At 40.4% G+C, this 16106-nt stretch overlaps 2 protein-coding genes across 3 annotated transcripts in view; both read left to right on the top strand.

Annotated features, from left to right (window-relative positions):
- pank1a (pantothenate kinase 1a) overlaps window positions 1-6619 on the top strand; it is a 21206-nt gene extending 14587 nt beyond the window's left edge. For both annotated transcript variants that reach the window (XM_029449801.1, XM_029449802.1), the window contains exons 6-8: window positions 28-151; window positions 1545-1670; window positions 2008-6619. In XM_029449801.1, the coding sequence (XP_029305661.1) occupies window positions 28-151; window positions 1545-1670; window positions 2008-2067 (310 nt within the window). In that variant the 3' untranslated portion in view covers window positions 2068-6619. The remainder of the gene's footprint in view (window positions 1-27; window positions 152-1544; window positions 1671-2007) is intronic.
- A 3538-nt stretch (window positions 6620-10157) lies between these two features.
- On the top strand, window positions 10158-15420 carry LOC115020199 (monocarboxylate transporter 12-B-like). Its single transcript, XM_029450147.1, is given in 9 exon segments — window positions 10158-10300; window positions 11582-11685; window positions 12219-12362; window positions 12804-12899; window positions 13092-13180; window positions 13182-13249; window positions 13687-14439; window positions 14539-14798; window positions 14968-15420. Coding segments are annotated over 9 exon segments (1839 nt in total). The 5' UTR covers window positions 10158-10163; the 3' UTR covers window positions 15156-15420.
- The last annotated feature ends 686 nt before the right edge of the window (window positions 15421-16106 follow it).

Raw genomic sequence — 16106 nt, 5'->3', positions numbered from 1 at the left:
ACGTAAATATGTTGCTTATGTCGGCAGTTTTGGCCACATGATGAGCAAAGAGAAGCGAGACAGCATCAGCAAGGAAGACCTGGCCAAAGCCACACTGGTCACCATCACCAACAACATAGGATCCATAGCAAGGATGTGTGCTGTCAACGAGGTACACACACACACACACACACACACACACACACACTCATTCGCATACACTGCAACAGGAAATGAACTGAAAGACATTTTGAATATTTATGTTTACAACTGTGAAAGTGTGTAGAGCTCGCTCTGTGAGTGTTCCATCAAAAGTTCCCCCTCCCTTTAGTGTCCACCATCTTTAACCCTCGGGGGCTGAAATGTGCCTCGGAGGTCGAGTGTTTGTTAGGTTGTGTGTTAGTAAATGCATGTCCGTACATGGTCGCAGCTATAAGTTTGCGCATGTGTAAAAATAACTAGCTGAACTGCATTGTTTTAAGAAGTGTTTTAAACTCGCTGATTTTGTTAGCCCTTCCTGAAATCCCCAAATGTCCTCCTAGCTTTCTGGGGATCAGCAGTGAATGAATTTCAAATAATGAACTGTGAGCAGTTTTGGGATTGCAACGCACACTTGTTCCGGAGTGAGGGATCAGCCTGGAGTCTGTCTGTGTGCTGTGAGCTTCTTTACAGTGTTGCCTTGTGGCATGGCGATCAAGCAGCATTGTACAGGGCTATCACTGCACACAGAGCTGCAGCCAAGACACGCGCACATATCTTGCAACTGAAAGGGGGGTGGGGGGGGACACTGATAGGTGATGGGTTTTATTTTATCTTTAAATTGTGTTTCCACTTGATTTTAGGAATAAAGTGTAGATAAAAAGAATGTTCCTCTGAAAGCCAGACGGATGAAACATGTTCAGCTCCCCGTCATACCTATCATACCTTCTGGTGAAGAAAATCATTTGTTTTAAAAAGATTTATGAGAAAAGAGTATTTTCTACTAGTGATTTCTTATAGCTGTGGACAGGAAGACCCCCACCAGCCAATCTTTTTAACAGCAGAAAGAACACATCTTTATAATTCTGGTTGAAGTTTACTTCTTCGCATTTCTCAACAAAAAGGTTTCAGTTGTTTGGTTAAAACAACACATTTGATCAGCATTTGGTTGGTTGCTGATGTGTTAGTGCTCCTGAGGTCACTCCACCAGCAGTAAACACTAAAAGGCCTTTTCCATAGTAGAGCCAGAGATTTACCGGCTCTCCAGCACCACCGTGTGGTGGAGAGAGGTGTTGCACTTTGCCCACCGTTACAGCTAAAAAGATGTATTCTTGACCTTATCTGTCATGACCTTTTTATGGTTTTAAGGTGAATGGTATTCTGTATGAATATATATATATATATGACGGGCAATGACATGCATCAAAGGTCCCAGTCGGACGCAAACCAGGAATGTTGCAGTTCCTGATCATATCTTTCATATTTTCAAAGGAGGATTTATGTTGTTGTTGTTTCATTTGACACAGTTTTCACAAACGTCATGGGGCTTGATTTCTGACTTTTTTTCATGTCTTTCTTCATATCAGAAAATCGAGCGTGTGGTGTTTGTTGGGAACTTCCTTCGTATCAACACAGTGTCCACAAAGCTGCTAGCCTATGCCATGGACTTCTGGTCTAAAGGACAACTTAGAGCCCTCTTCCTGGAACACGAGGTGAGCACTATAGGATGAACTTAACTAAACTACGGTTTGGTCTATGAAATGTCAGACTTTGAGAAACTGGGATTGACATTTGTACTACTTTCTAAGGTGGTGTCTTTACATATCTTGTTTTTGTCAGCCCAAAGATATTAAGTTAAATATTACTTAGAGGATATCTCTATATTTGAGAAGTATTTTCTGCCACTAATTGCTGCAGCTCTACCAGGCAGCACATAAAACATCTAGTATCTGGATCCCTGAAACCTGCAGGCTCTCAGTGAAAGTCACATCGTACAATGTGTGTATATATCAGTGTGTATATATATAAGGGACTGTGTGTTTGCACCAGGGTTACTTCGGAGCTGTCGGGGCGCTGATGGAGCTGCTCAAGACAACAGAGGACCCGTGAAGGAAATTATGTCATGACATCATCAACCCTCGTCAAGACGATGTCATCCACCCCTGAATGCTGTGACGTCAACCTTTGCTGCTGCTGAAAAAGGTCCCATCCACAGAGGCCGCTAAGGGAACACTAAGAGAGACACACAGAAACTGAGAAAAGCCATTTTAATAATTTAACACTTGTAAATAATGTTAACCTCTAGCATTCATATCCTAAACTTCCCAAACAGAGTCCCCCCTATCATAGAGGTTTTAATATTGTAATCTTTAATTTATGGTTTCCTGTAACCCCCTTGATTCCTGTAATCAGCCCTGTGTCAGGAAGCACAGAGACGCAGAGTGTTTTACTGTTTTTAGTGTGTATTTGTGTGAATAGCTACTGTAGCATTACGTCCTGGAGGCTGTGGTTCCATGGGCGACTGTTTGTGCAACAATTCTTTAAGGTAAGAGAAGGCGTTTTGTTGTCGTTTGTTGAACACAAAGTCGCCCACAATGCCACAGTCTTCTAAGGAGTGCACTGACGCCAAATCCTGTTGAGATTCGTACGACGCCTGCCTCCTTCAGCCCAGGTGGGAAGCAGAAAAAAAACGGTCTTTAATTCTTTCTGTTGCTCCACTGCACATGGCCTTTGCTATTTCTTTATTTCTCCTCCGTCTGCCTCCGTGTAAACAACATTAACGACACCATATTGCCACACATGCGTACCTAACCTGCTGAGTTTAGTGTTAGATGACAGGACCAAGACATTGTCTTCCAACAGATGGCGCTGCAGCTGTGTCTGCTTTGTTGATTTCTGTTGACTAGAATGCTACAACTTCAGTTGTCGGCCTCATCGACCTGCTTATTTGTGAAATACGATGGGATTATTTGTGTCACTGTAGGGAATCATCCTTTCTGTTTCCTCTTTCCCTTCCCTGTCTGCCAGTGTCCCTTCCGGAGGGTGGAGGCCTGATTCCTCTCTGCCACCCCGCTGCCTTGTTTAGATGTTTCATTGATTTTAACGAGGCGTTCAGGCCAGAATTAAAATCTCTCCATGTGAACCCTGGCATGGAAAACGTTCAGTACACAACACTAGCGTGGATATTTCAGATCAGTGCAGCCACGGCCTGAGAGTGTAAGAATGAAACTCCTCCTGCTTGCCTGACTTGCTTGTAATAATGCTCTGAGTATAGAATGACTTTCTTGCCTGATGTGACATGCACAGCTCATCCTGCAGGCCGCTTGTCATTTATTATGCATGACAAGGACAGCTGTAACGGCTTCGTCATCAGTGAGCTTTGTAGTCGATAAATTATTGCATTATTACGTCATAGCTTTCCCTCTATTGTCATGGTAACGTGTCCCAGCCTGAACCTTTACAGCCTTTCATCTCCGTTTAATGTCCAAGCAGTTGAACTATAAACGTGGGGCTGCAGTCTCCACTGCTTTGCATATTCAGTACCCCTGTCTACATGCCTTTACTCTCCAGCAGAGAAACTGCTCTCTCCCTTTGTGGAACCACTCTCTGTGTAATGCACCTCCTCTCTCGTCACTATCAACACTTTTGGGTCTGTTAGTTTTCTGTGTTTGTGAGCCTGGTGTAAAAGTGTACACAAGGATGTCCTTTCCAAATCTCACCTCGATAATAACAAGGGGTGAAATCCTTATCAGCTAGTTGAATGTTATGCAAGTACTCTGAACATCTAACTTGACCCCCACAAATAACATGTTTTCTTCTTGTTTATTTGACAAAGGGCAGTTTGTGTGCACGTAGTTCCTCTGAAGGCTCACACAACACTTATGTTTAAAAGGTTTTGATGTTTGAAGCTGTTGCTTTTTTAAACGAACAGTTCAGTAACAGAATAATCCCATATTTTAAGACGTGTTTCTGTAGCTCATACGTACTAAAAGTTAACAGTTAGGATGTTTTACTGTGGATTCTTTGATTGTTCTTCATTAACTACCTAATAGCTTCAATAATCCAAATGCCAACACTTCTGCACGTGCTGCGAGTAAAACTGGGGAAATACTATTTAAGTGGGATTTTAAAGTGATGCAACATTTCCTCTGCTGTGATGACACTGCTCTTTATATTTGCCTTGTTCCAACTCGTGCTTGGATAAGAATAAAATCCGGCTGGTTGTGGTCATCCTGTGCCGACGCTGCTTCTCATCTGATAACCCCATCAGCTGCCTTCACTGTGTGTTCGCCTGGTTACACCGTATCTGTGCTCTTCACTTTCCTGTGTGATTTTTCATTTGATCGTCTCACCTGCTGAACTTCACCTCCATGTTTCTGTAATGTGCGTGCAAACCTCTTTATGTTTGGGTTTTGCTTTCTGTTTGTTTGTTTGTTTGTTTGTTTGTGCTGCCATGGTACTGTAGCAGATTCAGTGCACACCTTCACACTTTGAATATCGGAGGGTTCACCTGCTGGTTCCAAGTGTGTCTTAGTACAGGAGCAACATTAACTTCCGCCAGTACTGCAATGGTTTTCATAATGACGTGGGATTATTTGGGAATCATTAAGAAGAAGAACTGGAATTTTAGATGCTTTCCAACTTTTCTTTTCATTATCTTTTTGTTTTTTTGGGCAAGTGTTTTCGTTTGGGAACTTTTTTCAAAAGGTGCATCCTAATAATGATTTGGATCCTGCTTTTTTTTTTTTGTGTCCAGTATTAAGTAATATTGTGAGGGTAATGTGTTTTTTCCCCATGTGATTTGAATATACTGTTGTACAGAATTTATTTTCATTGTTTTATTGTTTGTGGTTGGCACAAAAGAACCAGTGTGATTGTTTCCAGAAATGTAAATCCCTGCTTTCATGCTCCATCGGGCTGAAGAAGCCTTTTCAAACGTGGTGATTTGCAGCACTAGGAAAAAGTAAACCTTTTTGTAAACATGCATCGTGTCCTGCAGAGCCTTTCATCTCATTTTTATCTCAATTCTTCACATAAACTGCGTTGTATGTTTTCAGCAGCAACAGTCATGAAGCCCATCATTCAAAGCAGAGTCACATCTTGCACTAAAGTTGACGTTTTGTCCTTTTCACACATTTTCTGTGACGAATGCACAGATCCAGTATGTGGCAAGAATGCAGTCCTTTAAGTAATTTGGCTTTTAAGCATACAGTAGATGTTTCTGTTCTCATGAGTCAATGTGGGTGTTTGATCTGCTTTGATGGCGGTCTGAGTTGTGATTTTAGAGTTTGGGGTTTGGACACTTTGCTGGGACCATCTGTTCTCACATCAGTATATATTTCTTGGTACGATAAAGAACTTTGGCTTAAAGAATCCTACGAACGGCAAATGTCACGTCATCCATAGTGAAATCTAAGCAACCGGCTATGCAGTAACTCACCCATCGATCTCTTTGCCCCTTTCAACCAACTCACCTCTTCTCTAAAGCAACCAGTCTATTTGACTTGTTTGTAAATGTTTTTAAAAAATATATGCAACCCATGTTAGTTTTCCCCTGTTAGAAATCCTGTTTGAATCTTGACGGAAGAGTTTCTCCTCCCGAAGTTTCTGTCCTGCTGATATAATTGTTAACACTATTTAAGGTGGATGCTCGCAACATAATGTTTTCGGCTGAATCATGCACCAAAATGAGGCTAACATGCATGTTTTTATAGTGTGATCTGTGTGACCTAATCATGCTAAACGTGTGTGTGCACTGTGGCGCTGTAACAACATAGCTACAGCTATATTAGATTTACATCTAAACTGTGAATCTTGTCGGATAAATGACCCTGGTTCATTGTTTTATCTTGAACGGTGTTCGTTAAGGATAACCTCATGTTGCACACTAGTAACAGTGGCATAATGTTCCTCGTGACCTTCTGGTTTTAAGCTTGAGTTGTGTTTTTCAGCTCACTTTGCTGAACTTTTCAGGATTTCTTCAGCGGTCCTGATCTGGTCAGACATCCTGTTGCGTGAATACATCCATCCTTTTAAAACTGTCTTCTGGAATGCTTGACTGGCAGGACGGACCTTTTCACCCTTGTGTATTTGATTGTACAGAGATTTTGTAAATAATATTAATATGATATATTCCACACCAGCAATCTGTCTGTTGATTTAGTTGTTTCAACAGTTCCTGGATTCCCAAACATGACTCGGCACTTCATTTACAATCCCTTACGGAGACAGAATACGCACCGCGACAAACCACTTTCCTCTGCAGCCGTGATGAATAGCATTATACTAGATACCTTTTTAGATGTTTATTAGTGATTGTGTAAAAATGTTTGGCAGTCAGTCAGATCCTCTTCTTTTACATTTATTGTCACTTTATTATAACTTTCTCAATTTCATTCAGGTCCATTTGACTTTGATTAAAGATAATAATGCTAAATATGTCCTAAGGGGAAATGTGGTTTTAAGTGTTTAACTAGCTCTTGGTGTCCGGATGCTTGTTTTCTGTCTTCTGGATCCTCTGTGATCTGGATCTGGGTATGAAAGTTTTGGGAAGCCCAGTGCTGGTTGTTGGCGTCAGTTCTGCTGCTGCTTTTAACTCCGGGTTGAAAAAAAGAAAAGAAAAAGACAAAAAAAAAAAAACACGGCTCACTGCCTTGTGCAATGCGTATGTACTGAAGTGAAGACTTTTTTTTTTTTTCTAAAAAGGAATTAAACTAAAACTGGATGAGCAATATGTCTTCTATGTGTTTCTTTACTCTGTTTATGAAAATAAAGAAGAAAGACAAACAGAAAAAAACAAAGACTGATTTAAGAAAGAAAACATTTAACATTGTTGGGTGAAATTTCTTAGTTTGTGGGAGCTTTAAATCCTACAGGGAGCGGATAAAAAGAAGTGACTTCTCACTCAATTGTTGTACAATGGTTTACATAACAATCTAAGGGTGTTGAAAGTGGAGCCGTATAAATAAATTTGGGGGATGGGGTCAAATTTGTCCCAAGTGGTATCCAATGGCAATACAATCCAAGTTTTGAGATGCAGCTAAACAATGAACAAAGAGAATATCACTTCAGAAAGACAAGAAATATAAATATTAGCACTCCATAAAAAGAGCCAAAACATTACATTTAAGTTATTAGAATGTATTAATCAGACTACATACAAGACACCATGGAGGCCTGATACTGGCAGTGATGGTGAAAGTATTATAAGATCCTTTACTGAAGTATACGTAGCAATGCAACACTGTAAAAGTCTTGTATTAGCATTAGTAGCTAAATGTGGTTAAAAGTATACTACAATGTAGAAAAATGGCCCATGAGTGATTTAGGCTACTGTTTGATTATTAATAGGCTATAGGCCTACAGTAGATGTAGATTCATGTTTATATTTCACACACTGTCTGGGTTGATCTATAATAGATTATCAGTTCATGTTTGCCATATGTTTTCGCTAAAGTAGAATCTTGATGCAGTGATAGTCTACCCAGTGTTTGTACTAAAACACAGTATTTGAGTAATGTCATGCTATGGAAAGACATAAGGCAGTAAAGGGTTATTGACTGTCAATAAAATAACTCAATACACAAATAAATAGGCTACACAAAGGGAACAGCCATTTTTTGCTAGCTACCTAGCCAACTTTCATCAGCTAACATTCATGTGTTAGCATTAGCTTGCGGGCTAAAGTGCTTCAGCCATAGAAAGCTACTGCAGCTTCAGCTAGGTAGCTAGTTTTAATGTTAGCATCGGCTAGCTAGCAAGCTGAATGATTAAATGTGTCAGCTCCTAAAAGACAAATATAATAATAATAATAATACATTCGAGTTGTATAGCGCTTTTCTAGTAACTCAAAGACGCTTGACAGAGTGAGTGACACAAAAATAAATTCAAAATAGAGTCAAATTTGTTTTAATTTACTTTTATAAACAAATAATCTCTGTTTTACCAACTGAGAGGAGGTTAAAAGAAAGTATTACATTACACTCCAAAGGTTAACTAGTTATATTTTTGACTCGTAGCCTAACGTTGTTTTTTTACAATTTTGTGGCTCCATACCAATAACCAGAAATATTGCACCATAGGGTTTTAAAAAGTTCACGATAAAAACCAATTCAAACACCGAAGCCCTTACATGAATATTATCAGGAGTAACTTTATCTTTATCACAAGAGATAAAGCTGATAAAGTCAGTACACCATGGTCAGTATACTCAGGGCTCTTTTTTACGGTGCAGGATGTAACATTACCTAATACAATAGGCTGATGTTAAAAAAAAGAAATAGCAATAAAAAAACCACTATAAAGTAAATTGTACAAAGCTATTACGACACAAGAAGCCTTTGTGTGAGAAATTCAAGGTGAGGCCCTTCTCCCCCTCCTCTTCCTCCCCCTCCACCTCATATCCTCAGTTTTTCGGGCTCGGTTGAGTTGCAGACTGCAGAGTACTTTCGGGGTGTGTGCAGGAGAGGCAGCAGCAGGACAGCTTGTCTTTGGTCATTAAAAAAAAAAATCATCTGTTTGTGTTTCTGCCAAACCCTGAATCGGTGACACAGAGGAGCAGACCAACTGGAATCTGATGTAAGTAATCACAAACTTTTCTTTTTACCTCTTTTTTGTGTGTTTTTATCTTGTTTCACTTGCATTCTCTTTGTCCGGTGTGTCTTTCAGCCTTCATCGACATTCATGGTTTTCCTGTAAATCATTCATAGTAACGAGTACTGTAAGTGTACTTTGGTCAATTTTCTATTATACCAAAAATAAAAAGCATCCCCATACTGCAAGAAAACTAATAATCCAATATGTGTGTTGTTTTACAAAATAAACGGTGAAATTATACAAAGATATATTATAGCCTATATCATTTACATGCACAATTATTATTAATGCAGTGAATATGCAGGTACACGTTTTAAGTATTTGTTATGTGTAGATAAGTTTGTTCCTGATCATTTTTTGCACATTTATTTGAGCCATTCTGAATGAATACAGACGGTGAACTGGTGAATCTGTGTGAAATCTTTTCTTGGCTCAGTGCTGGTTTACTTTGCAGTAGGAGGGAAATTCTCTGTTGGTGATGTAGACATGCTGTCAATCAACGCACACACACACGCACGCACACACACGCACACGCACAAGTCCACTTTACAGCCTGTTTGTTAAGATGACAAAGCGAAACAAGCAGTACAGAAACCTTTGGACGTGCACATAAGGCAGTTTCAACAGGACAGATATGACTGTTCTTTAGATATACTCTTTTATGTTTTAAATAAGTTTGCCAGTGGTTTCTTTTATTGTTTTATTACCTATTTGAAAGTTTGCTGTCCTGTAACTGAGACGCCCCTTTCACAAACGCAGCTGGTTTGTCCTGATTCTTTGAGCCTCATTGAATTTCTGTAACGGCCGTAATCAAACCAATATGTGAAATGAAAAAACTGGCACAGCTGGTGTGAAGGCCTGAGCTTTTCAAATGGAAACACAGGCTGCTTCATAAGGGATTAATCTCAGGGTCTGATTATCAACTGCAAACAACTGGGATCTAACAGTTAGCATTTCAATAAGTGAACTATTCGACCTCAGACATATTGAACCACCAGCCCACTACCTTTCCATGGAAACTGTAGCTGACTCTGACTTCTGTTCGGTGTTTGACTTTATTCTACAGTTTATGTTTTGATCACATTTGTTTGAGCATATTTTTAAAACCATAGTAGAAGTCTTCTTAACTATACGATCTTCAGATCATACACTGTGGCAACATACACACAAAACACACTAAAATCCCTCCAAAAAGATGATTTTGTCTAAATTAAAGATATTATATCAGTACCACTTTAGTACTTTACACCCAAAACAGGTCTGATAGATGCTAGATGTGTTGGGATTGGAATACATATGGAACAGATGTGATATCTCCCTCAGGCCTTTAACTTACAGCTGCTATAGTAAGTGTTTGGTGTCCTGTTTCATGATGCTGAAATTCATGGTTTCTGTGTTTCCTCAGTGACCGAGGAAGACGAGGAAGAGCAAACAAAGGTCCGAAGATCTTTATGCAAGTGACTGCGGTTCTGACAGAACAAGCCGAGCCAATGAAAACATACTGTATATTTAGAGACAAAAGGAGAACAGTGGAGTTGTGACCTTCAGTGTCCCTTGAATCAGAGGGAGGGGACACTGATGTCAGTCTGTTCTTGTGATTGGCTGAAGCAATGGCAGTCACCAAGGAGGAGAAGCTCCAGGGAGGCAGGAGGGCGTCGGGGGTCACGACCCCGCCGGAAGGTGGCTGGGGCTGGATGATCGTTGCTGGCTGTTTCCTCGCCACCATCTGCATCCGGGCAGTGACCAGGTGTGTGTGTGTGTGTGTGTGTGTGTATGAGGTGAGATGTCCTCACTCTTAAGGTGTGTCCAAGTGTCATTTATCCGGTCGTATGCTCACTACTTCCCAAACACAAGCATTTTCACTAACCCCTTACTATTTAACACTACGTTTTAGAAGAAATGCCTGTTTGGGAAGTAGTGAGCATATGATTGAATAACTGACACTTGGAATATACTGCAGGAGTTGTATCAAAGTTTTTATTTCCACAAATTCCACAAACACAGGGTGAGTGATTGATATACAAATGATCATTTTGGGGTTGAGGGATTCGTTTAACAATGCTTGATTTAATGCATCTGGAAGATTTGTGACATTCTTTTGAGGTGAATTGTTTAGTTCCTGCAGATGTGTAGCTTCTGGATGTGCAGTATTGTGTGTACAGTTCTGTATGCAGATGTTCTCAACAAGGCCTCTTGTTCTTAGCTTTAGACATTAACACCTCTAAGTTATTACTTGGCAACAATGAAGTGTTGGCAAGTAATAACTTAGAGGTGTTAATGTTAACTTCATTACCGCTCAGCTCACCTGCTTTAAGCCACTGACCTGCTTCAGCAGCATTATGTTCATTTTCCCACTAAGACTCTGAAGTCCTGCTGAGATGTTTCCATCTCAATGTAAAAGCACATTGCCTTCACAACTCAGCTGTTAGCTGACATTTCATTTCCACAGCTATTTAAATTTGAATACTTGTATATTGAAACAAATATGTATTACAGGACTTCTATATTACTCATTTTTGTATGCAGGTTTGCATATGCTGAGAAATACTAAGTAAAAACATTTCTCCAGATGAATGTGAGCTGTGGGAAGTGATCAGTCACTGGCTTTATTTTCCTTTTGTTTCACGAAGGTCCAATCTTATCTGAGTAGATGTTAAGAGACCTGTGAGTTCCCTCTGAGGTTACATCATGAACTATGAAAGTCATAAAAAGAAATGGGGTTAGGGAGAACAGCACCGTCAGATTTTTGGATTTGAATCACAGCAATAAAGTGATAAACACCTCACTCAACTCTTTATCTTTATCAGCACTGGCATGACCTAATAAGACCAACCTCAAAAGCTCTCACAGTCGGTATCCTTTAATGACTCCCTGAATATAATAAATATGTTTTAAAGTTGTTACAAAGTTCTTTCAAATCATACTGTCCCCAGTTTATCACCTCAGCCTTAGGGAAATGTAATAATGTGCCATTTTTGCAGACTATTATGTAAAAAATGCACTAAATCCAACTTTTCTCTGTATCCAGATGTGTTTCTATGTTCTTCGTGGAGTTCCAGCTGCACTTTGAGAAGGATTATTCCACCACCGCCTGGATCCACAGTCTGATCGACTCCACCACCATGCTCTGTGGTAAGACCATCGACACACACACCAGTACCTGAAGGCAGATCAACGCTGCAGTCAAACCTGATTTAGGCTGAGCAGCTTTTCTTGTTTTGGTTGGGGATCCTGTTTAGTCTGTCTGGTGCAGGTTCAAGAAGTGTTTCAATGATTTCTTAAAACTGTGAGAATTATTCTGTATTTTTTCTTTTTTCTCATGAACTACAGCAAACATCACATGAATTCCTTAGTTATATTTCACTATTTGTATTTGGATGCAGATCTGAATGCAGTTTGCAAATTACAAAAATGTTATGTGATGGACGACATTCTTGTTATGGACAGAAAGTCTAAAAACCTCCACTGGGAGTTGCAGTTATTCACGTTCTACTGTATACTGTTTCAAGTATATTAAAAAATATGGTTATATTACATTTAAGCACAAAGTGATGCATTTATCTGTGAAGTTTACAGGTTTTATACCCTGAGTAGCTGTGGGTGAATATATAGGCAACTGCTCAACCATCAGTCTGTGAAATAAAGCCCCCAAACTGTGTTTCCAGCTCCTCTGGGTGGTTTCCTTGGGAACCGTCTCTCCTGCAGAGCTACAGTGATCCTGGGAGGTCTGCTGTCGTCTGCTGGTCTGGTCCTCAGTTCCTTCGCTTCCAGTCTGGAATATCTGTACATCTCCCTGGGCGTCCTCACAGGTACACAAGCACCCTGTGATGCTCTACTCAACATATATTTAACTTCCTAACCACAAGAACACAAGGATGGACTAATGACAAACATGCAACATGTCTGACCAGTGCTGTAGTCTTTCATGTCTCAACTGAATAAATGTCAGTCAATGTTTAGCGTCTCTGCTCATTTTCATGGCTGCAGGTTGTAATGGTGGACCTGGGTTTAATCTCTCTACCTGCAGCTCGAGGTGCAGGCCCAATGCCCATCATTTCATAGTGGATCTTTAGTGTTATGAATGTGCCCCCGTGCTAGTGTATATTTCATATATGTTGAATGCACGTACGGTCAAGTGAATGTAATATAATGAAATGTAATACATGCATTGCAGGGTGTATCAGGGTGTCAGATCCTTTGACATCAAAAGAACTTCTGTTGAGATTTGGCAACATATCCATCCTCTACAGGTCTTGGCTTTGCACTCAGCTACACACCAGTTGTAGCGATGGTTGGGAGTTACTTCCATGAGAGGAAAGCTCTGGCCTATGGCATCGCCATGTCTGGTAGTGACATCTTTACTTACCTTTCGCATTTTTTCTCTTGTCATTTATACCTTACTTTCCCATCACCTCCTCATTCTTATTTTTTCTTACTTCACTGATTTACTCTGTGCTTTTTCTGTAGTTTGTTTTGAAGTTCCTCTACTCCTCTTGCTTTATTTCATCCCATCAAATCCAATGTCCCCTCATCTTCAGGAAGTAGCATTGGGACCTTCATCCTGGCTCCTGTAGTCCAACTGCTCATCGAGTATTACTCCTGGAGAGGAGCTCTGCTCATCCTGGGAGGGATTTGTTTCCAACCTGTGTGTCTGTGGTGCTCTGATGAGGCCGCTGGAACCCAGAAGAAGTGAAAGGTAAGTCCTGAGCTCCGATGCTGCTGTACTTCTAATCTGAGAAGTCCATCAACTTGTGAATTATTTCCAAGTCTTCCCAATTCCAACTGTTTAAAGATGAATAATTTACAATTAAAAACAGGAGAACAACAGAAGGTTTGGCATTTTTGCTTGATAAATGCCTTTTTATGATAAAGCAGTTAGTTCAGGATTTTGGGAAATATGCTTACTCCTTTCTTCATGAGAAGATCACTAGAAGAGATAACTACTGTATGGAGCCTGTTAGCTTAGCATAAAGAGCAAAAGTATTAGCAAAAATACACCCACCACAACAGCCTAATGTTCAGCAATTAACACATTATATGTTGTTTGTACACAAATAACAATGAATAAATGAAAAGGTCATTTGTTTTGCATTGGTTTTATTTTTCTTCTATTCTGTTTTATTCCATCTAAAGGACCTGGAAGAACAATATGGCAAACCTGGAGGAAGACTGCGTTCCAACAGCGCTGGTTTCCAAAGACACTGAACAAGTTCCTTTTAATTGCAGCCAAGTGGAGCCAAAGCAGCTGGAGATCAGCAGCCTCATGGATACCCAAAGGCTACTCATAGCCAATGGAGCCCTCAAAAACTTTGGATTTAGAAACCACAAACTAGTTCAGGGGAACATGGCGCTGCTATCAAGGTTGAACCCGCCTGATCCAAATTTAAAAGATCTAAAGGTAGCTGAATGCATTTTATTTAGCAACAAGCTAACAGAGACAATGCTAGGGGACATCAAACTCTCAGATCCTACACTAGCAAACGGTAGCACAATTGAGGACTTGGAATTGGTGGAAAGCAGGAACTTGATCAACAAGACAGATGTCATGGATGCTAAGATAGAAGACTCGGGTCCCACTGAAGCCAAACCAACAGATGCCTATCGCTCACATGCAGAGCCTTTAGTGAGCACAAACACCTCGCCCGGAGGTCTCTGTTTTCGTCTCAGGTCCAGGGAGGAGTTTGGATTTCTCCTGACGCCGGACTTCATGTTGCTGTCTTTGTCCTTCCTGTTTCTTGCTTATGGCTGCAGCGCTCCAGTAGTTTATCTGGTCCCTTACGCCCTCAGCATGGGGCTGGAGCACAAGCAGGGTGCCTTCCTCATGTCCATGTTCGGTGTCAGCGGCATTATGGGTAACCTCACCTTTGGATGGATCACGGATAAGAAGTAAGTTAAGGACTGGAGGATTGTTTTTGTCTGTGAAATAAATGGCAGGTGTTTAATCAAAACCCACTATTGATAATTGATTAAATGTCTTCCCTCTAGGTGTCTGAAGAGGTATCGCATGCTGAGCTACATGCTGGTGATAGTCATGGAGGGCCTCTGCTGTATGTTCATCCACCTCCTTCACTCCTTCTCCCTCCTGGTCCCATTTTCCGTCCTCTACGGGTACTTTGACGGGGCATATGTGGCGCTCATCCCAGTGGTGACGTCTGATGTCGTGGGCCCCACCTACCTGACCTCCGCTCTGGGTGTGGTCTTCTTCTTGCATGCCATCCCCTACCTGATAAGCCCACCAATAGGAGGTAAGAGTTCTTGAATTCATTACTGCTGCAGTGTTTAAAGGTATCCTGTAAAGCTCTTGTGGGTATCAGTCACATTCATTCACACATTCGCATCCATCATTACAAAAATATTTGTATTTGTTAATACGTTTGGTCATATAACACATATTTCCTGTGTCTGTGTCTTCAGGTTGGTTAGTAGACAGGACGGGGAACTACGCAGCGACCTTCTTTCTCAGCGGGGCGTCCTTCATGTTCAGCTCTCTTGTTCTAGCAGCTGCCATGTTGGTCAGACACTGCCAGAGGTCCAGGTCTAACTCTGCTGCACACGTAGGTCCCAATCCCACTGCTGCTGCAGCTCAGCAGAGCATCGTATGACAATGACAATCAAGATGCTGCTCCTCCATTTGCTTGGATGTTCACCTCATACCTGCCGGTATGTTCAGGTGCATCATCAGGCTGATGTGTTCGGGACACAAGACCTCAACCGCTGTTAGAATTTTTAAAGAGACAATGTTGTAATTTTGAGATTACACAGATTATGTTGTACTGACATATTCTTTCAATAAGAGTTTTCTGTTTGTCTTTTAATGTGGATCTTTTGTTTTGTAAAACCGAAGGGCATCCGTACTTCATGGTAGCTAACATGGCAAACAATAATACTCACAGAAGTATTTTTCAGCTGTGTTTGTGTCATATCAGAAGAAAAGTGTGATTCATTTGCATGTATCATGAGCATGTGTTAATGTTCCTGCACACCATCACATTAGTGGCAGGTGAACAGGCAGAATAAACACTTTCTATCACTTTAACTTACTTTATTTAATGATGATGGCTAGATACGCTCAACTCTCCATGACCTTATAATTAATCTATAGTCTTGACTGTATTAATGTGAAAACAGATGATCATTTTAATACCTCAGCCTGCACCACTGGAGCTGCTCTATTATTATATACTATATTTGTAAAAAGCGATATTCGTACTGTGATTAGTGATACAAATAATAACTTGAAGGACATTAGAAGAACTTGCTTTTTTTTTTCCGTATAGTAGTATTTACAAACTATTTTGTGCAATATCCAAACTCACCTGCCCTTCCTTTACAAATGGCGACATTGTTTTGCCATACAATTCCAGACTTTAAGCATTCATTGTTGGATAAATATGGTACAAATAATAAACCATTTGTAATTCTAAAAAAAGGAAACTCTTCACAGAGTTTCATGTGTTGATATGTATAAAATAATCTATCAGAAAATACCACAGAAAACAAGTTTATTGGTAGTAAGAGATGGCGGCAGTTCCCTTAACACTGGGAAGCTTGAC

Source organism: Cottoperca gobio, chromosome 15 (assembly GCF_900634415.1).
Source record: "Cottoperca gobio chromosome 15, fCotGob3.1, whole genome shotgun sequence".
NCBI lineage: Eukaryota > Metazoa > Chordata > Actinopteri > Perciformes > Bovichtidae > Cottoperca > Cottoperca gobio.
This window is presented reverse-complemented; position numbering and strand designations above follow the sequence as displayed.